The 21,454-nt window shown below is 41.9% G+C and overlaps 1 protein-coding gene across 33 annotated transcripts in view; it reads right to left on the reverse strand.

Moving 5' to 3' along the window:
- PIKFYVE (phosphoinositide kinase, FYVE-type zinc finger containing) overlaps positions 1–21,454 on the reverse strand; it is a 79,691-nt gene that overhangs the window by 3,577 nt on the left and 54,660 nt on the right. For 12 of the 33 annotated variants that reach the window (XM_054209460.1, XM_054209464.1, XM_054209465.1 and 9 more), the window contains 13 exons: positions 21,195–21,315; positions 19,978–20,073; positions 19,158–19,241; positions 18,565–18,656; positions 17,745–17,909; positions 17,109–17,168; positions 16,501–16,677; positions 15,682–15,785; positions 15,283–15,411; positions 13,701–13,962; positions 11,222–11,296; positions 9,961–10,285; positions 342–6,461 (listed from right to left, as the gene is read on the reverse strand). In XM_054209460.1, coding sequence (XP_054065435.1) covers positions 10,170–10,285; positions 11,222–11,296; positions 13,701–13,962; positions 15,283–15,411; positions 15,682–15,785; positions 16,501–16,677; positions 17,109–17,168; positions 17,745–17,909; positions 18,565–18,656; positions 19,158–19,241; positions 19,978–20,073; positions 21,195–21,315 — 1,481 coding nt within the window. In that variant the 3' untranslated portion in view covers positions 342–6,461; positions 9,961–10,169. The other 21 variants (XM_054209448.1, XM_054209441.1, XM_054209437.1 and 18 more) reach the window with 19 other exon arrangements.

Here is a 21,454-nt window from a genome sequence, read left to right on the forward strand (position 1 = left end):
TTTTGATTAAGTTTGGCAAGTTTGATTTTTTTCCATTCCTGAGTGCGCTTGAGGTGTAATTAGTTGTGGAAGTTCCATATATTTTTATCAGTTTATAAAAAGACTTAAGATATGTTAATATTTAAAATTTTCAACAGGAATGCACAAAAAGAACTTATTTCATTTACTGAAACTTTGCATCTGGAGACAGTGACGTTCCAAGTCCAACTACTTTCAACCTTGGTCTTTCTCTGTATGCTAGAATTCATTACTAATTTTTTTCTTCCATCTATATGTGAGCCACCACACGTCAGATAATAAACAGCTAAAGGTAAATCATTAACGTGATGTTAAGTACTCACCCCCAATGTTAGCAGTACAAGGAGTCTGTTTAATTTTCTAAGCTCTAATAGACTTTTCTCTGTGTTAGTAGCTGCCAAGAGAAATTAATTACAGTTAGTTGCGCATAAAGAAGAATGTTTTCTAAATGAATGTGTATGATCAGTGTATTCTGCAGACTATGCATTGACTAAGGCTACAGGAGTCATGTCTGTTAACATTTGGCGTGTATTTTTAACAAGCCAACACAAAAAAGTCACTGTCTCAAAAAACAGTCAAGAGCTGAAATAAGTAGGGGTTGGTGTTTCTTTAGAGTATGATACGCAGTACAAACAAGTTAGTTCTGGTGAATTCTGACTATACAAGAGAGCTGGAATCGGAAATACTGCCTTAAAGAGCTGTTTTTTTCTAGGTCTTAAGGGACAGGAAGCAGAATATTGTTTTTCCATAAGGCAGCTCAAACTTACATGAAGAAGTTGATATGATTTCCTGCATATTATAGGCTGCCATGGAGCCACCTAAAGAATGACCTTACGCTTTTCTTTTCCATCCTTGTCAAGTACCAGACACGTTAGCAAGAACACACTTTAATCAGAATTGATTACAGATCCTTTCAACCAACAGAAATCCACACAGCTGACCTGGTGTTTCCAGAAAACAGTTTTCTCCCTGTAGTACGTGTTTCAGATAGCCTTTATAATCCTGGTAGAAAAAGAAAACATTTTATTCCTCTTGCTGTGTGCATATGTTTACGTTAAGCAATCCCAATTGTGCTGCCCTAGATACACAACTTTATCATGTAGCTAGTTTGCTTTTGTTATGTCAGAAGATGTCAGCTGGTTCAGTAGCAGAAGCCCACGTCTAGGACATGATGTGTTCCATTTTTGCTGAGGCTACATAGAAAAATATCCCATGTAAACAACTGAGAAAAGTTACTATATTCCCATCCCATCTCCACAACTGTAATTCAATGCTCTCTATTCAGTAATGATGTTCACTTACTTTATTATCCTATTTTTGATCACTGGATCATTGTGTCTTAATGACTTCGTTATTCCAGTTGTAATGGCGTAGGTCTCTGCTTACGGCATCACACAAGATGTGGTAACGCTCTGTAGGATGGGGTGTTACACGCACTCAGTTCAGCTAAGACAGGGAGGCACTTTGTCACCTTTTCACCTTTCTCTACTCAAGGCGTTTGGGCCAAGGGCTAAGCATGTGCACTACAGAGAAAAGACCAGATTCCTACAGGACTTTGGACCTATATATGCTTAGCTGAAAATAAAGGGGCATCATGCTAAATACAGCAGAAAAGAGCACAGCAAAAGTGTTACCTGGAATCTTAAATAGCAGGAAAGAGTCTTAAGCGTAGGTATTCTGCACAACTTTTACTTCAGACTGTTATCCTGTTGCAGAATAATTAGTAGAGCACAGGGATCTAACAGGCTAAAAACTAAGTACCGCAACGTACATACAGGTTTTTAACAAAATGCCTTTAAAATTTTGGACAAGCGAGAGATGCAGACTTGATTCTGAAATCAGGAGTCCACATTTTTTTCTGGTAAAATAGGGACAGTGGTGGCAATTTCACTGAGCTTACAGAACAAGTTTTTCTTAAACAAAACATTGGCCTCCCTGAGAAATATTTTGTCATTGCTTTTGTACTTGCAGAAAAGCAGAAGAGCTCTCTCTCATGAATGCCAGCGTGGGCCATCAGAGGTTATACTCCAACATCAACATCTGAATGCATGGGGAAAAAACATCTCCCTATCTGTGCAGAAAAAGAAAAATATTTTGTGCGTAAACATGTAAATGCTTTACTTTACAACATAGCATCTTGGTGCACAATTGCCTTGTGTAATATGACAGCAAGATAAAAACATGAAACATCATACGACAGCAAACTGTAGGCCGTCTTCATCTTACATTTCATCTTAAACTGCAGCTTAAAGTTAGAATTCACTCCAGATCAATCCCTGAGTACCAGCAGGTCCCCTGCCTCCCTAAGCACACTGGGTTTAGAAAACAAGTTTTAACTTGGTTTGTGCTAACCTGAAAAGCTTCGGAAGCCACTGAGTACACTAACAAATGACACTGGTGTAAGTCACTATTAGTCGTTTTAACACCTGTTAGAGAATTCAATGTGAACATCGGTATTTTGATCATTAATTGTCTTTGCATCTTTAACACGGGTTGGCATTACCACATTGGTTCACTGTTCACCCCCAGGTTTAAACAGTCGTGTGTAAGGAAGTACTGCCTCTGAGGAATCCACATTGGAGCAGCCTGATTTTTTTCTGGAGGTACCTTTAGTAAAAACATCTTCAGCCGTTATATTGCCTTTGATTCAATCCTTAATATATGCCTTCATTTGCTGTATATTCTCTGCGTATAAATAAGGGTGCCCACAGAAACTGGATATGAAAATACTTGTCGTGAATTTGGTTGTTAGGGCTGTTCGGCTCGGTGTGCTACTCGGGAACAGGCAGAGTGGCCACTGCCAGTGAAAGGAAGAGAGCTCTGAGATCGAACAGAGAGCGCTCTGCAGTTCCCACAGACAACCTGAAGCACACAAGACGGCTCTACCCAAATACTGCTGAGAGATACTGGAAGAAAGTAGGGGGGTTGACCCAAAACTAAACAAGTAAATAAAAGTTATGCTAGTCATGAATTCTGACATTCCTATGGAGAGAATAATCACTATTCAAACACGATGCTATATATAACCACTATTTACTATTGAATACATCTATAAAAACTTATTAATATAGAAATATATCTAACTAGCAGATAACATGGAATTAAAAACTTCTTTTCACTGTACAAACCTTTTTTTTAAAAAAAAAAAAAAAAAGAGTACTGTGTTCACATCACAAAAGGCTATAAACTGATTTTGTGCTGACATACTAAGATCAGCGCTCTGTTCTTGCTATTTTGGATGGAAACCGTTAAGAAATTCCACAGCCCCAGGATCCTTAGTACAAAGAGGATCCTTTCTTCCACACAGAGCAGGATACGGCCGTCACGTTTTTACTGACCATAGACATTAACAGAAAAGACGTCTGTCCTCACTGAAGTACACATTCGGGTATTATGAGACTTCAGTCCTCTGCCTCTTCAGAGGTAGATTCACAGCACATTGAGACACCCAGACAACAACACAGAACTGCCGCTAAGGTCATATTTCCATCCTGTGAGGTAATTTAAGCAAGCATGCAGCCAGCCGAGTGGCAGCAGGTGGCAGCGAGGATTCAGGAGCTGATCTCCTGCAGGCCCTCAAACTGCTAACATTTTACAAGCAACACAAAACAATCTGCAGTCTCCTGCTGTAACTATACAGTAATCAGCAGTTTTTTTCCTCACATCTACCTTTTCAGCAAAAAGAGCTTCCTAACTGCAGTAAACTTTTAAATTATTTTGTGCCTGTGCCAAACACAGATAACAACATACGGGACCTTGTAACGCATGAAGTTCTGTTTCAAAGACAAAGTCCAGGAAACTTCACTCAAAACTGCAGTTTCAGGGTCACGTGCAGACAACCAAAGGCTAAACAATTCTAGGGAATGGTAGGGAGTATTTCTCAGTGATTTAGTACTTCAGCTATGAGCACACTCTTACCTGTTTTGGGGAGTTCTCGTTTTTAACTTCAGCAGTGCTGTTCTGTGCCTCTTTCTTCCACCTTCTCTTTGTCAGCTCCACAGACGAAGCACCACAAAATCCTCAGAGCTGAAGGCAGGATTCTTCTGTTTCTGGCAGCCAAAACACACCTTTCTGTAAGAATACTTTCCGATATGATAATTGGCATAAATCAGCTTTTATACTCTTCTCTCACATTCTTCTTCTACTGACATGCTTGCTTTTTTACATGCTTGCTATTTTCCCCACACAAGTCATCTTCAGCGCTTCAAAGGTGAGGCTGTAATTACTAAGCCTTGACATCTCTCCCTCAGAATGGCAATCAGATTTTACAACTCATCTTGCATATTTACCCGTACAGCCAGTTCTGTCATCCTAAAAAGTATTGACTGCAATGGACCTTTCACTACCAAAGCTCTATTCTTTCTCCTCAGGACTCCTCATACCGCAGCTCCTGCATACCTAGCACATTTTTTTCTGCTTCCAGAACTTGTTTACTTAATATAGTGGTAAGCAAGTGGAAAGCGTCAGAAGATAGTTTGCTAAGGCTGCAAGGACTACGGACTAGTCAGGTAGCCTTCACACTGAAGAGAAAAACTCTTCAGTTAGGACCAGAGACCTAATGCCAGCTAATTCTGATAACACAAGTTTACCTACAGAGATCTACAAGCAAGGCCTCCAACAGAGAAGCTGCCTATGATCACAGGAGAGGAGGTGCGATGAAAGCAGCTCCACAAATGACACGGACGACGTGTCCTAGAAGGCAATCAGTTTTGCCAAGCACAATTTGCCCTTGGTGAATCCGTGCTGGCTTTTCCCAATCACGTGCTCCATTTGACACGTGACAGCCCCCAGGAGGATTCATTCCACAGCTTCATGGGGTCACCCTCCTGTAACAGTTTGCGTACCAACTCCTCCTTCACGGGCGGTGGGTCTGTGTTCGCATCAACCTGGATTTCTGCTCCCAAGGCCTTGCTTGCTTGGAGCTCTGCGAAGCTTACGCTCGGTATGTAGGATGATAGTAATTCATAACCAGGGATATTTCAGCATGGGTTTTCATCATTCAAACTAAGCATCGCTTTCTGCCCTCACACACATCACTTGGTGTAGGGCTTCCATGCCATGAGAGGCAGCAGGGGCTGGACACGTTGGGGCATTCTGACTCTGCTGGATTACCAAACAAGGCCCCAACCCCATTCTTCTTACCTGTTTCTGTCATCCTTCATCTTTTCAGAAGTAGGCATTGCCTCCAGGCACACATTTAAAGATACAGACAAACCTCCTCTCACCAAAAAATGAAGTGGTTTATTTTTTTGGTTCTTTTTCTTCCTCACAGAGATCTGACAACAAACCAAGGCTCCACAGCAGGAGCTTGGAAAGCCTAGATTCCTGTTTTGTTATTACTTTAGTACCTTAGCAGCAATACTAGGCTACTATCAGTGGCTAGCACTGCTACGTCTTGAATCTCTAGTGTGCCAGATTTTCAGTTCTGTCCCCTGAGAACAGGGAGAAATGAGGGATGGCCTGGCTTTTCCCAATTATCGTGCAAGGTTACTCTGTATCTGCAGTGACTTAAAACCTCCACACTAGAACTGAAGTATTCCTTGTTGCTTGTGTATCTCCACATTAAGACACCATAGGACTCAAATTGAGACATTACAGCATAGAGGGAGATGGTGAATCCCAACTTTTTTTTTTTTTAAATAGTAGTATTGTCTAACTCAAGGTGGTAATGGGGAAGTTGACCAATGTCTCATACCATCAGTTGCATCAATGGAAGACACATGCAATTACCATTTCATTTTCTAACACTGATGACTGCTGTACAGACCAAAAGTTTTGCTCAGAGCACAACTCTTGTCCTTTACTAGGTGTTGGCAGCCCCACTTGCAAGTATTAGAGGAATGCTGTTTGACAGCCCTGCGTTTGTGCTTTTCAACTTCATGCCAGAAGCCCCTCAAGTCCCACCACTCAGCCTTGCACCAGCAGAAGGCAGCACTGCCCCTGAACTGAGTATCCCACCTTTTGCCCTAAAAGAACTCATTCTCACCTGGCAAAAGGTGGTGATGGTACATAACGCAGGTAAAATCCTTCGGTTTTAGATTTTGAGCTTTATATTCTAGGAACCAAGTCCCCCTTCCCGGAATTAATCACACATCATTTTTAGCTTTAAGAGAAGTTACTATATACCAGGTTAATATGAAGCAATCAAGACACACCATTAATTTTCAGACCTCTTTGGATTTTTTTCTTTATATAGTCAACTTAAGAGAAGACTATGGAAATACCTGGAGATTTTTCCTGAGGAATGTGCTCTACCTCTTTGGAAGAATTGAGCCACAGCAACACCACCATCTGCTGGACAAAATTGACTCCCTGTCTCACACAGCACTGTATGTTGAAAAGCAGGTGGGGAGAAGGTGGGAGAAGCGCAAGGTTATTTGCACACTCTACTGCCACTGACCTGGAGAGCTGCCCAGATGTCCTACTCCATTAGAAGAGACGAACTGCAAGGTATAGAGAAATGACAGGCACGGTTAGACTGCACACAAAGCTGGCAACCTCCGACACAGCAATTGCTGCAGAGCAAGCAGAGGGCTCGGTCTCTGATCAGGAAAATGGGATGCTATGAGGCCTATCTGCTCCACCACATAGAACAGACTCAAGTATATTTTAGTCACTTTATTTGTATCTATATACATTACATTTTGATTCTCCAAGTAATCAAGGCAATTATTCTCAAATAGTTTAGTACATCAATTTTATAAAATACGGCTGAACCAAGGTAGATTAGAAATACGTACATTATGGTACATCAAGTGCTTTGAATAATGATCAGTCTGGCCACCTGCTAGTGAGCGATTCATTTAGTTTTGGTCATTCTCAGAGGAGAGTCCGCTCCACAGGTAACTCCCCTGAACCCAGCAGAGCTACTTAACCAGCAAGAGTCCTTCATGTGCTTTTGGGGGACAGAATGCACCACCGGGCCACTACAAGGCATTCTGCTGTCTACAGGATGACTCAAAGCAAGTCATAGCTTCTGACTGGGACAAGATTTAGGCATTTGTCAAAAGTCCTCAGATCAAAACAGAAGAAAAAGAGCCAGCGTAGCTCTGAAGAAATGCAGTTCTTCATGTTGCAACTGGGATTTGCTTACACACATATATGTTAAACCTGTGTTATAAAGAAATAAAAAACTCTAATCTAAGGGCTGATGTAATACCTAGGCTGCTCCCCCAGGACATCCTTGGGCATGCTGCAGGGACACAGACCTAACACAGCCCCACAAGGAGCTCTCTCAAAGATCTCTTCTGCACGAAGTATTGCTCTTCTTTTGAGAAACGCATCTCTGTAGAAAGTGAAATGCCAGGACAATTCTTATTCTGAAACGGGAACGTTTGAGGAGATCTGCTCAGCTGCTGGGATTTGAACTAGAAATGCTTACAGCTTTATGTTACAAAGCACCCAAAAATGTCCCAATTCCAGTTGATACAGCAGCGACTGTGTTACCCATGACTAGTAGTTTGCTATTTACTCCAGGCTGGTCAGGACTAGTCTATCAGCCACATCCTGAGCCAAAGTTAGCTGTTGATGCCGGCTCAAGATCACTCCTGCAAAGCTCCAACTGCTGTAACTTCAGTCCAAGAAGGTCACAATTCACACGCTCGGGCTCTGTGTTCACAGGCTGCAAAACAGCGAGCCAAAGGAAAGTTCTCTCATTTTTACAGTGCTGATGGCCTCATGCTGTCACGTACAGGGGAACATCAGCTACAGTCAGATGATCATGATGCTTTAGAGCCAGCTGCTTGGGACTCTGGAAGACAAGCAGTACATCACTGGTGTCCTGGTGACAGGACAGGGCTAGTACATCACAGCTCTGCATTAGTCTAGTGCAGATGCCATGACACTGCCCATTTTCATGCTCCATCAACCAATACACATACTGACAAAGGCAGAAGATAACATAACCAGCTGCTGTTGGGTCACCTCAGGTGCTTAGGCAAGTCAAGTTTTTGCCCTGTAAACTTTAGGAGGGGAAGGAGGAAGAACACATGTAAACTTTAACTGAGACTGGAACAGACTCAGGCTGCATGGCATCCCATCAGTGGAGCAAGAAAGAAGGCAGAAGTCACAGAACTGAGAGCAGCACTGAGCTGATGGACTCGTTAGTTCCCCATTACACAAGGCCCCCCCCCAGAGCCAGCCATCCTGGGAGTACATTTCAACACAGGAGGCCTGATGTGTCCCAGAGGTGGTCAGCTGTACCTGATGTACTGTGTTGGACCGAAGGGATTCTGGGCCAGAGGAAGCAAGAAGTACTGTGTCATCTTTCCACAGCACACGTTACTGCAGCCTTCAACTCTGCACCTCCAGAAACAATGATTACATTGTACAAAGGAAGTGAGAATACTTCCATTTCTGCTGCTTCAAGGTCAGCATCTTTGCTCATCCTTCAGAGCTTTGCAACAGGGCGGGGAAAACTTCTTCCAACAGAAATGACTGTTGACACCTGGCAGCTCAGACTTGAGCTGCACTGCTTGTTTTTGGGGGCCAACAGTTCAGTTCTCACTGCTGGCATTTTCCTTCCGCAGTGCTACCCAGCTGTCACTCCGGAACAGAGCCGCCACCATCTGCTGCAGAAGAAGATACTGAACACAGGAGGAGTGAACAAAATACACATTTCAATCCATAGTTACAGTGAAGATGGCACTACCAGGCAACTGGTCAGAACAAGCAAGTGGTCAAAGAGCTATACTGTCCCAGACTCCATGTCTGTTTCAAGTCCCTCTATCAGAGACTGGAAGTCAAAGGACAGTATTCTTGCCTCTCAAACTCATAAAAAAGAGAAACCCTTTTATTTACTGGCCTATATTATAATGATGCTAAAAAGTAAACTCATCATCTACAAAAACAGGTAAAATTAATAAAAATGGAAAGAAGTGCTTATTGTCATAACGGAGATTCACAGACCTCTGCACATCTTATCTATCATACAAGATACCTGTGAGTTCAGGTTTTTCTTTTTACAGAAAAAGATGACTACATTCATCTCAGTGGTGCAAAGAAAAAAAAAATTAATACTGCTGAAGAGATAGTTTTTCCATTGGGACTACACAGTGTGATGAGATCTGGATGCTCATTCTCATCAGCATGTCATAGATGCAAGAAAAACATTCTCCTGGCAAAGTTTCACCATGAGGTAAATACATTGTTTGAAAGTCCTGGGGAACTGAAATGGATTTGAAGTGATCTGCCAGGAATGATGGTTTCATTAAGGAGAAAGCTGTCACTCTAAGGCAGTTTGCTTCATTTTGACTAGTAACTTAGAGCCTTCTGCTAAGGAAAGGGTTAATCAGCTTCATAACTATAATTAATCAAATCTTGTTAAATTAAAGGGTATTTTTTTTTTAGTTACATGTTCCCAGGTACTTGGGCAACATTCAGATCAAAGCACTGTTTATGAAGGGATATGTTTGGGGTTTCGCAGTATGCTGATGACTGACAACCCAATTTTATGGGATTCAGCTAAAATGAATTTATGACAGATAAAGACAGAGTTGTACTCCAGTAATGTAACTTAAAAGATGTAGTGATATGGCATTATAGCTGTGGAGCTGCCTTAAAAAAAAAAAAAAATACTGTTTACAGAATCCAGGAAAAAATGGAAGGTGCAGAGCATGAGCAAGAGAAGTTATTCATGGATCCTAAACAGATCAACTACAGATCACTGCAACAACAGCAGAACTCGGGCATTAATTTCATTCTTCTCTCACCCACCCACCCACACAGAGGGGGGTTTATTTCACATTTGCAGTACCACACATCCACTACAGAAACACAAGCTGCTCATATTCAACATCACTTAGGCAGTGCAAGACTTGGAGTTCAGGTACTTCCACATCATCAAGAACTGGATAGTATCCGTTTCAGTGCTCTTACACAGAGATAGCATCATCTTCCCGAAAGACAGAGGGAATGCCTCTTATCAATGCTGTTCAGTGGTACCTTACAGCTTAGATCCTTAGTGAGGCTGGTTCGCTTATCAGCCTCCAAGAGTGGATTAAAGTGCAACAAGCAGATTTCACACTTCATGAGATGACACACATGGTCAGTGTAGACGTGGGATTGCAATCTTCTTGCTTACTGATGGACAGACCACAGGAAGAGAGTGGCCTATAGTTGTCCTCTTGTGCTTTCCCAATATGGGTTTTAGCTTAGCAATTCAGGCCCAGTCCCGTCCAATGGTCTGGCACCATGAGGAAATATTTGTCCATAGCTTCACAAAACCTGGTCCGGTACAGTTCTGGAGAGACCACAGTTGGCATCTTACCTAATGGGAAAGAGACAAGAGCAGCTACAAATGGGCTAAAGGGTATACTGCAGCAAAGACAGATATGACATGAGATTACAACACCAGACCGCATAATCATGAAGGCATACTGTGCATGGAAGGGCCTTGGAACCAAAAAGCAGTGTCAGTTGCCTTTTTTTTTTTATTTTTATTTTAAACATTCAGAAGACAGATCAAGCTCTGGACCCCTAACACTGAATTGAGATACCTGAAGCTGTAGGAACCATCTACGCTTTTTACATCAGCCCTGATCAGTTTGTTTCTTTTTCTCGTCTCCTGTTTACAGGTCTTTGAGGTTCTCTAGCAGGGATGCAAATTTCTCCCATGAAGAATTTAACTTCACAGACATGCTCTTATCTTTTCCAGAAACCTGTGCAGTGGTACATCAATTGTTCCCCTTCTCTTTCCAGTCCTCCTACTAACATGTGGCAACGCTAGGCAACGCTGCACAAAAGGTACTCTACTCCCTTCCACAAAGGGAACTCCTCAGTTCCTCAAAATACAGGCACTAGTCAATCATTGGATAAGGATTCCTCCACAGAGTGCATCTGATTTTTCTGGGCTCAGAAAACAACTTCTGAAACCAGGGAGCAAAGTTTTTTGCTAGTATCTCTGTATGGATGACTAAGTTTGTATGTGAGTAGTTGGTAATTAAGAAACAGAAAATAACGATCTGAGAAGTAGATGACCTTTACCTCATCACCAGGAGTTATAGTACTTAAAGGGTCACTCATGGAGGCAGATCGATGTATTAGTTTTTCTGAAACTTGTTATTCCTTCCCCTGTTCTGGACAACTTAATCTAGTGTTGCAAATCTGCACAGTGGGGAAGTTGTGGCTTTATTAGCACAGTTATTGGAAGCTTCCAAGTAGCAAGTAAACTAGATCAAAAGTTTTGCTTTCATTCTGGACTCACCTTGTCCTCCCAAGATGCCAGTTGACTTCACTACCATTTCAAGTTTTTTGTCCCAGGTAAAAGTGCGAATGTAGTCTGTTGCAATAAAAAGAAAATCCACATGAAAACACGTCATATTTGCTGCAACCCAAGCAATGCTGTTCTAAAATGTATCTATTTCCCCTCAAAACGGACAAGAAAGCAGTAGGCTTCCATAGCCAGAACTTCAGCGTTCTCCCTAGCAGTTGCCTTACTTTCCAGAGTATTGATTATATTTAGGTAGGTTGAATACCAATATCAAGCCTTCCTGCCTCTAGAAGAGCAGACTGCCCAGGCACGTCTGTCTTTACCGACATTAAAGTTTCAAGGGCTCATTCACAAGAGTCACTTAGCTGATCCTCATCCCAGAAACGTATCAAGAAGCCCCACTTCACCATAACAGCTCCCACTACTTTAGTGCAACAGCTAAGCATCAAGCCTTGGACACCCACCCATTTAAGCCAGTAGCATTCCTCATCATTGCAGCCACCTACAGCTTTGATAACCAAAAGCAACCACTTTTCACTTCATGATATGGAGGACTGGAAAACACCATCAGTGACCCTAACTGAAAGAGGGGGCTGCAGGGATAAGACTTCAGAATTGTTTCCAAGCCCCCTTCAGAGATTCAGTCATTGCAAGCACATGAACATCTTGGTCTGCAAAGCTGAAACTGCAGGAAGTTAAGTTTTGCATTACTGGATATCATTATCTCTTAATATTTGACTACAACTGTAATTATACAATTTTGAATTTACTGTTTCTAGATTTACAGAAGGCACCCATAAGTATCCACACGTTTCACCTCAGATGTGCTTTACGCAAAACTCACCCAGACCTGCCAGTCTTAAGACTTACCCATTTACCCAAATACTCTTTGGAAACACTCCCTTAGAGTGCTTTAGAACTGATACCATCAGTTTGTGCACTAACTACTGTCACTTCATGCCCCAAGGCCCAGAGCCCCACACAACAGGGCCTACAAATAAAATAGTCATCACAGCTCCTCACAGACCTAACTCACCTGTTTCCTGTATCACATTAAGATCTAAAATAGGTAGAGATTCAGACCTCGGGTTCAAACTAGCCCAAGCTAATGGTTTTTAGTTCCGACTCCACCGTAAATTTAGCTTCAGTACTTTAAGTTCTCGGGGTATCACTTAGAGAACATTTTGATAGGCTGACACAGCAGACATGTTCTTTCTTCTTGAAGTTATTTGTGTTAAACAAGCTCCTTCAGATCACAAACAGCTGTTCTCACCATAGTCAATGAACTATGAGCTTTAAACATCATAGAAAATATACTCTTTAATCAGGTAAGACTTTCCATAGGACAGCAAAAAGCCACATGTACAGAAGGAGCAGAGTCTCATTTACCCAAATATTCAAGAGCCTACAAAACTAGAAAGTAATAACAACTTGCAGTCCTTTGTAGCTGGGACTTCAATTCTCAATTAGAAGTGTTACTGGAATGGCTTTCAAGCTTTATCAGAAAAAGAGTAATCCAGACCTCCTGGCTTGAGATCTCATCTGTAAGCATTTCTGAGCTAGGTTTCAAGAGCATCTTGTTTCCAAGAGTCACTTCCACATCCTGCAAAACAGCTTCATCTCCAAGTCTTTTGCACAATACAAGTTTCCCTGTCTGAAGATGAAGGGTCTCCTTTCCAGTCCCAAGTCAGAGGATGTGGCAAGGTAATTACTGTGTTGTCACTCATACCATCCAGGTCAGACTACAGCATCACAAGTGATCCTGTGATATTTAACTTTGCTCTTCCATCCCTATCAATATTATTTCTCCTTAGATCCCCTCAAAGAATCACAGAATGATAGGCATTGGAAAGGACCTCTGGAGATCATCTAGTCCAACCCCCCTGCCAAAGCAGATTCACCTAGAGCAGGCTGCACAAGAATGCGTCCTGGTGGGTCTGGAGTGTCTCCAGAGATAGAGACTCCACCACCCCTCTGGGCAGCCTGTTCCAGTGCTCTGTCACCCTCAAAGTAAAGAAGTTCCTCCTCATGTTTAGGTGGAACTTCCTATGCTCAAGTTTGTGCCCGTTACACTTCTTGTCCTCTTGCCCTCCACACAAGTTAAAATTTAAATGCCTACATAAACATTACTGAATTTAACTTTAAAAATTAAACACATTAAAGCATACAAATAACCTTTCCTACTTCAACTGAAGTCAAAGTGTAGGTTAAACACCAACTTTACCGCTTTTTCACTACCTGTGAGGCCTCCTGCATATATTCTTAGGAACACAAATAGCTAACACAAGCCCTAACAAGAGCTGGGGAGACTTCCTCCACCCTAACCTCTCATGGGTATTCATCAAGGAAAAGAAAAGTTCTCCTGACACACATCTTTGTGGTGGTGGTACAGTTCTAAGAGTACTATAAACACCTAAATCAGAAGAAAGCAGTTTCACCATCTGAAAGCAAGAAAATACAAAACACAACCTACCAATGATCCCAACAACCAGCTCATTGTTGGTATCATCACGACCCACCAGCAGGGAATAGTCGATGATGAGGTGGCTGGAAAGGAACTGGGAATCACTGTGTATGGAAGCTCTCAGCACAGCCTTGCAATGGGAACGGATGTACAAAGGATTGTCCCGGACCATCTTCAGAAGGTTCTCATCCAGAAGGACTACATCACAGCTTTCCTTGCCTGTGTCTGTTTTAACATTTCTATTCCGGAGGGAGCCCTTCAGGTCAAAAACCTGCAAATGGAGAACAGCACTACTTTGTTCCATTGTTCTATGAGGTTAAAGACTTCACCATACTTAACTGCAGGGTTCAAGATGGCAGCAAGGCAGGGCAACTCCTTCCTTCTCCACAGGAGGAATTCAGTTAAACATTTTCATGCTACAAAAACTTAAAGTTTGTTCAGTGGAGAGTAGCATGGAAGCCTACATGAAAGCTCTGCCTAAAATTTGTCAATTGAGGTGGCAAGTTATTTAATTAATATTTAGCCTAAATTTAAAGGAAAAAGAGTGCCCCTATTTTTATATTGTATGGGTAAATTCAGTTTTCCAGCCAGCTTCTACAGACTCAAATGCTGACAAAAGTAAAGCCACTGAAGAGGGAGGTGGGTCTTGCATGAAGCACCATTTAACACCTGTCGGCATGGCAAGAGACAGATCATCATTAGGTTGGAAAGGATCTCTGGAGGTGTCCAGTCCAATGCCCTGCTTGAAGCAGGTGCTGTCAGAGAAGATTGTTCAAGCCTTGTCCAGTCAATGTTTCACTAACTTCAGGGACAGAGTTCACAGTCTCTTTGGGTCTCTGTTTTAGTGCCTGACCACCCTCATGATTTAAAAAACAAACAAAAAGAAAACCCACAACAACATCCTTTACATCCATCTAGAATTCCCCCAGCTCACTTCCTCCCACAAACATCCCGTTTGAGGTCAGGCACCGGGACAGAAGGAGGAAAGAATTTATCCTGTCTAGTTTTAGAAGCGGCATTTATTCGAACTTCCTTTTCAGCATCAACTCTATATTTGAAGAGAATTTTCCCTCAGTCATTTTAAGGTCTTCATTCTACTGCCTCATAAAAGTCACTTTTCCTTTACTAAGGGCAAGACTGAACTCAAAATCTTGTCCCACACGTGATTTAGATAGAGAACAGTAGGTTCAAAACATTATTAGCTTTCCCTCCACTACACAGTAGCTCACCTTTCCGTCAGTGAGGCTCTCCTTCTAAGCAAATTAGCCTGAAATCCCAGTTAGTAGTTCTGAAAGCTTTGCAAAAAGGTTTCATGTTTTCCTAATTAGGTTGGCAATGCTTTTTCTCAGACACTGGAAGTGCAGAGACAAGTAAGACTTCTAAAAACTGAAGCCTGCACTACAGCTATCTGAACTAGCTGACATAGGCATCCAGTTACCAAGGATCACGTAACAAGGAAACACGCACAAACTGTCATCTTTGAGCAGTGCTAGATATAGACAGCACATGCAACGTTCAGAGTTACCTAGACAGCTACTGGTAACTCTGCTCTTGCTCGCAGTCAGAACTGCACTGCAGGGGAACTGCTTACCTGAGCCATTTTCCTGCCATAGAAAAGGTTTTCCATAACAAGCAGGTCCAGCTTCTTCTCAGTGTTGTTTTGAGAGTTCTTGTATCCAATTCGATATACCCCAAGGATTTTGGCCAGTGCTGTGGGCTTCTGATAAAGAGAAGACATGGGGTAAGATCTCTGTGTACAGACAATCAGCAATCAAATACTAGAGGCACCACTGTACTGTCTGACTGTGGATTACAGCTTAGAAGCTCCAGCAAAATTCCCACTTTTCATCTTAAAAACACGTTATTAGTACAACTCACACCCTCTAACATTTTCTTTTACTTAAATGAAAAGTATGTGTTAATGGAAATTGTTACTAGTCTGTAAAATACAGAACACTGCCTCAAATAAATGCATTTTTTTATTAAATACCTTCTGCTGAACTGCATTAATGATGTAAGTGAAGTAGTGCGGAGCAAAGTCAAGGAATGACTGGACTTCCAGACGAGGCATCTGCTTCAAGATGAATCTATCATCTGTTTTAACATCAGACAGAGAGGCAGCAGGGTTACATACAGTAAGTGATGTATTCTTTGCAAGTTCTTTAGGACTGTTGCACAGCTTGAAGTGGTTTGAAAAATTAAAGGACTACAGTTCTCTTAAATCCTTAGCTACACAAGCTCATTTCTAGAAACCTTTTTTACTTCATATATTCTGTATTTCTGGATTTCAGCCTTCTAGCAAGTCAGGGAGAACAGACTGCCCAAGTTAGATTTACCACAGCTATATGGGCTTCTTATACAGACAACAGAAACAGCTTACAGACCATTCCATTCAAGACTTGTTTCAAGTAGGGGCCTAGAATGAGCCATGGTTAAAAAAATGCCTATAAATCAACTATAGCACATGGGATTATAAGAAACACTGTATTCGATAATCAGTTTTCCTTGAATTATACCCAAGTTTTTGTTCTGAATCCTGCCTAAGAGAATACAACCCTTCTGCTCAATTGGCCTCCCTAGCTGCTACTACTGAAAAACAGAACTACATTTTGTTCTCCTGCACATACAAAGAAACAAATATTCTGATATTGAAGACTCCAGAACAATTCCCTTAACTTTCCATTCTGAGTGGCTACTTCACAGTCAGCAACCCTCTGGCTAGAGGTAATCAGGGATTAAACAACACACTAACCACCACCATCCCCAAATAATACCCTCTAATTACGAAGGAGGAAGAAGCTGCATTTACCCTCAGTCACATAGAATGCAGCCCCAGATTTGCCACCTCGTGCTTGCCAGGGCATAGAGTGAGAGAGGGATCGGATGAAGTCCTCTTCACTGCTCCCCAGTATCACTTCGCGCATCTTGTGAAACTCGCCAGCATAATAAATCCGGCAGTAGAACTTAGCATTCGCATCTGAAAACTCTGTAAAAAGAAAAGGTCTTCCTCAGTAACAGCACGCAATACTGACTACCGGAGATGAGACTTAGGGATTCTACTGACATCTAGAAGAACACTATTGTGCTAAATATCCCTGTCACAGGACTATTGTACTTCGGAAGTTTAAATCAATAGGATTTAAATGGAAAACTTACAGGAAAGTCAACCTCCTTTATGTTAGCAAACAGTATATGGGAAAGCATCCAGACAAAAGATCAATTAAAAAAGACAGAAGGTTTATAGGGTATTTTTACAACAGAGAGACTGATTACAGTAAGAACTGCACTACTCTGTATTTTTCCTTCCTGCCCAATACAAAGAAAAAATAATTATTAACTTCAAGATTTCCATTACATTTGCATGAGGAAAGGAGTTTGTCAGTTAAAGACTTCAAGTTACTATTTACAACTACTCACGGAGTTCCACATGGGGATTCACCAGCTGTTTCTTCTGGCCATCTCCTCCATCTGCGTCATCTGAAGGCATAAAGGGACCATTCAGTCAGGGTTGTTCATTATTATTACTGAGAACGCCATCTAAGACACTACTTGTAAACTCACATTACAAGAAAAGTATTTACTTTTTTCCGAGAATATAGAGGGAACTATACATAGGGAATGAGAGATACAGCTATAATTGTATGATAGAAAGGCACTGCTATTCATTGGACATGTAAGTACAAGCTTTCTCCTTTCTGTTTTCTCTTAATTCATTTTCCATGAGCTGAAACAATGAAAGTTAAACAGGAAGTGAGGAAGAGACTGGGCTGTTTTTTGATTGACTCAACTCAATCAAAAGGTATTCAAGCCCAGACTACACAATGTCCCTATGGTTACTGGGGTTTTAAAGATCCCTATTTCCCTTCTCATAAAGCAGAGGAACATCTTTAGGAGAAACCTACATTTGATGCTCAAATCATTCATTTTCAATGCATGTTGAGTAATCCTGACTGTTGAAAAAGTATGAGGAGGAGTGCATTCTGGGCCTTATAAGCATGAATGAGATTTGGGAGAAGTAACAATCCAAGACAGAAGGTGGACTCAGTCTTGTACCTTGAGGCTCTGCTCCTTGGTTTTCTGCTCCCTCTTTGCCCATCTGTCCAACCTGGTAGTAGGCACTGTCGGCGCCACGTAAGGTCTCCTTCTTCTGGGAAGACAGGTCTGGGCTTTTCCCTCCAGTGCCACGGAAGAAAGACAAAACACCAGATGCTTTCTTTGCTACAGTGAAAAGGAATAAAGAAGTTGGCCTTGGCACTTGCACAGGCAGTTTAATAACTCATACAAGCATTGTCCATTCATCGTTCTAACTGGAGGAATGATGTCATTCAACTAACTCATTTGCTATTCTTCAGGCAACCAAGGTCCATCAGCTTAGCTGATTTAGTATTCTGAAAAGCATTCTCGAATGCCGAGTCATTTGAAAACACAGCCCAAGCATAAGTGTCTTTAACATAGTAAGAACCTCAGCCTCACTTCTCCATTTCAAAATATTTTAATTGCCATCTTTTTAAAGAAGGCAGTACCAAAAGAGGTTGGAACACATTATGGGCATCATACCCCACTAAGCAGGCTAGACTAAGAACAACCCAAGGTGCACTACACCATAACATATTAAATCAGGGAATGATAGTCTGATCTCTTCATAACCAGAGAAAGCCATCGCGGGCAGAGACTTCAGAAAACAATCTCCCCCCCACCCCACCCCCCACCATGTTCTACATCAAGTCAGGTCTAAGACTAGTCACAATTTCAACTCGGAATGGATTTTCTTTGTTCTAACTTAATTTTCACAAAAGCTAGAATCCAGGTTAAGTGGTTGCAAGTCTGAGCTGAGATTAGCATCATGGATATGATTTTGGCAAAATGGTCTTACGCTGTTCTGGTTCTGCATTGCGAGTTGAAGGACCCATGTTAGCCTCAGGCAGGCGGACAGGGCTACTGTTCTTTGGTTTGCTGTCTGACATGCTGAAAGGAGAAAGAAAAAAAAAAGTTATGAGCCCAACAAATACTGCCACCTGAGACACTATTGCTTTACTTGTGTACATTTATTTCTCCTCCATCCCTAACGCTAAGTACTGCTAAGGGAAGAGGATACAGTTTAAAGTTGTAACGGTGTGGGACTCTCCAAAGTTGTCCTCCTCCAAACCCTGACAAAAAACTCCCAGTGCTCCATAGCAAGAGTTCCATCCATCATCACAGAAAAGGTAAGCAGCCCAGCAATCCCTACCACGCACACAGTCAAGGGATCAGGTGATGGAGCCAACACAGTCCCCAACATGGGGGACTCAAAATGGAAATTCAGATACTAAAAGCATGTGTTGGTTACAGGCAATGTGTCAGATTCCATCAGAAAGTAGAGATCCTAACAGAGGCATATTTTGAGAGTCCTTCCCCATCACAGTTTTGGCTTATTTTGGCTACAATCACTGTGCTTTTGCTCTATGTACTCTAGTTCCTGCATGTAACCTGTTCGGCTGTAATCCTTCTTCAGAACTGTTCTTCAGAGATGCTTTTGACAACTCATCCAGGGCATTTCTGTACTCCTTGCAACTGAAGGGGAAAGGAAAATAAAAAAAAAAAAAAAAAGAAGAGTCAGCTGCTCTCTGTGAAACTCTGTAACACCAACCCAAAGATTCAGTTCAGAGACAACCACAGGAAACAAAAATCCACAGCAGAAAATCCTCTTTATTTTTTCTTACAGTTAGAACTTAGTTCCCTTGGAACAGAAGTTGCTCTGCATCATACTGCATGAAAAATCCCCCCTTGTTTCTCCCTCTACCACAATTTATGAATACGCTTCTTTAAAAGTCTGCTGCTTTGTGTCATGCAAACACCAAGATTTACTGAGGCAGCTGGTTTGGAGCGCTGAGTAGGAGCAAGAGCTGCTACAACCAAAGGCAGGCAAAGGACAGACTGCAGTATGAATACCTAACTGTTGTTCCCTAGCTCAGTTGCACTTCCACCAGCCTGGAGAGCTGAGCAAAATCTAGTTGTATTTCTTCCTCCAACAATGTCACATTACAGGGAACAATACACAACTAATTCATTTTTGTGTAGTAGAGTTCATCAAGAAAAGCTCAAAAATCCAGTTGCCAGTTGGAAAGCCTACTTTCCATATCCCGGTAGTAAAAGCAGAGAACTTCAGCTCTGGCAGAAACTCTCAACACTGACAAGTGAAGAAATTCTGTCATGCTTGGTCCCTACCATTAGGATTTAAATATTCCTTGCACGGAAAAGCTGCAGAAGTACAGCACGTGTCAGATGAACAGCAAAATCACACCAGTACCTGAGAGCAAAAGCTATGATGGAGCTTGGTTCTTTCTCACAGACTGCAATAGGTACACGTTCATGCTCATACATTAGGTAGTGCTTATCCGGGTCACTGAATGAAAATGACAGAGAGGACTGTTAGTAGATCATAAAAATTTGTGTAAAGAAGAGGTTAAGTTTTGGTCAAAACCCAGATCTCATCACAGCACTCCCAGGCACAAGCTTAAGTCTCAGCATGGAACCAAAGCTCCCCGGATCAGCTTCTCACAATAGACACATTCATAGCTATGTAGTTAAATCTAAATGGTAATGTGTTAGGGCAACCAGCACTTCAAGCAAGCTGCTTAGATCAGAAGACCAGCTCTAAGTTAGAGTCTACTTCTGTTTAGCAGCCACTGTTTCTAATGGCACCAAAACCTGCCTGAATTTGTTTTGACTGTCCTGTAGCATAGCTTGCAGAGTGAAGTCAGGGGACAAACCTGGACTCTTTTCCAAACAAGCAGTTTAGCACAGAAAATTTCCCAAACGCTCCTCGGTTTCTGTAAGAGTTTATTTTACTTATCTGTAGGGTCCCGTCATTTAACTTTTACCTCATCAGCCCATAGTCTCCGCTACTACCCTGGGGGTAGGATTCAGAAGTTAAACCCAGGCTGCCAAACGTTAGGCTCATGTCAAACAAAAAAACACTACAAAGCACGCAGACCAAGTAGCTGAAAGACTTTCCAGCCTGCCCATTTTCATGTGAGAGGAGGACTTGAAGGCACATGCAGTAGCCATTGAACCTGACCTACACCCAGACAATGCCAATTTGAGTCCAACCCTTGGAAGAGGTCTGGAAGCAAGAACAAGAAGCAGGCATGTAGCTTTAGTAAGTCTTTGCTAAGGAAGGACATTTCTGCTCCCTCCCTGCAGCAATGAAGTTAGAAGGCACCTTTCACTCCTTCCCCTCACCCCTTCCCCTCCCACAAGAGCTCTGAGGAGGCATGTCTGCTACAAGGAGGAGAAACTGATAATGTATATGCACATGGGTATTAACAAGAAAAGTGGGTAACCTACAGACACCTGGAAGGGAAACAGAAAACTTCTTGCCTTGAGGAAGTTCTATAACTTGTTCAGAGGCAAACCCAAGTGACGACTTAAATTATATACTATGCAAAGGAAGCATGCACAGCTCTGTTTGCAATTTGACCAGGCTGCTAATTTTTTACATCATATATATTATGCAGTACTTACAAGGGAAATGGAATGGGGTTATAATTGTTTCCAGGCAAAAAGTTAGCCAAAATAGCTTTCATGGTAGACTTCTCCTTCACTTGGCTGTCTGTAGATCCCAGTGAGTGTCCATCAAACACATCTAGAACAGAGATAAGTCTGCATTACGATATCAAAACTTCAAGCTGTAAATTCAGAGGGATGGTTGCAGACCACAGATTTGCCGTTTCCTAAATGGATCTTGTACACTTGCCACGGAGAAGCAAGAGAAAGAACACAAG

Source organism: Rissa tridactyla, chromosome 7, assembly GCF_028500815.1.
Source record: "Rissa tridactyla isolate bRisTri1 chromosome 7, bRisTri1.patW.cur.20221130, whole genome shotgun sequence".
Classification (NCBI taxonomy): Eukaryota; Metazoa; Chordata; class Aves; order Charadriiformes; family Laridae; genus Rissa; species Rissa tridactyla.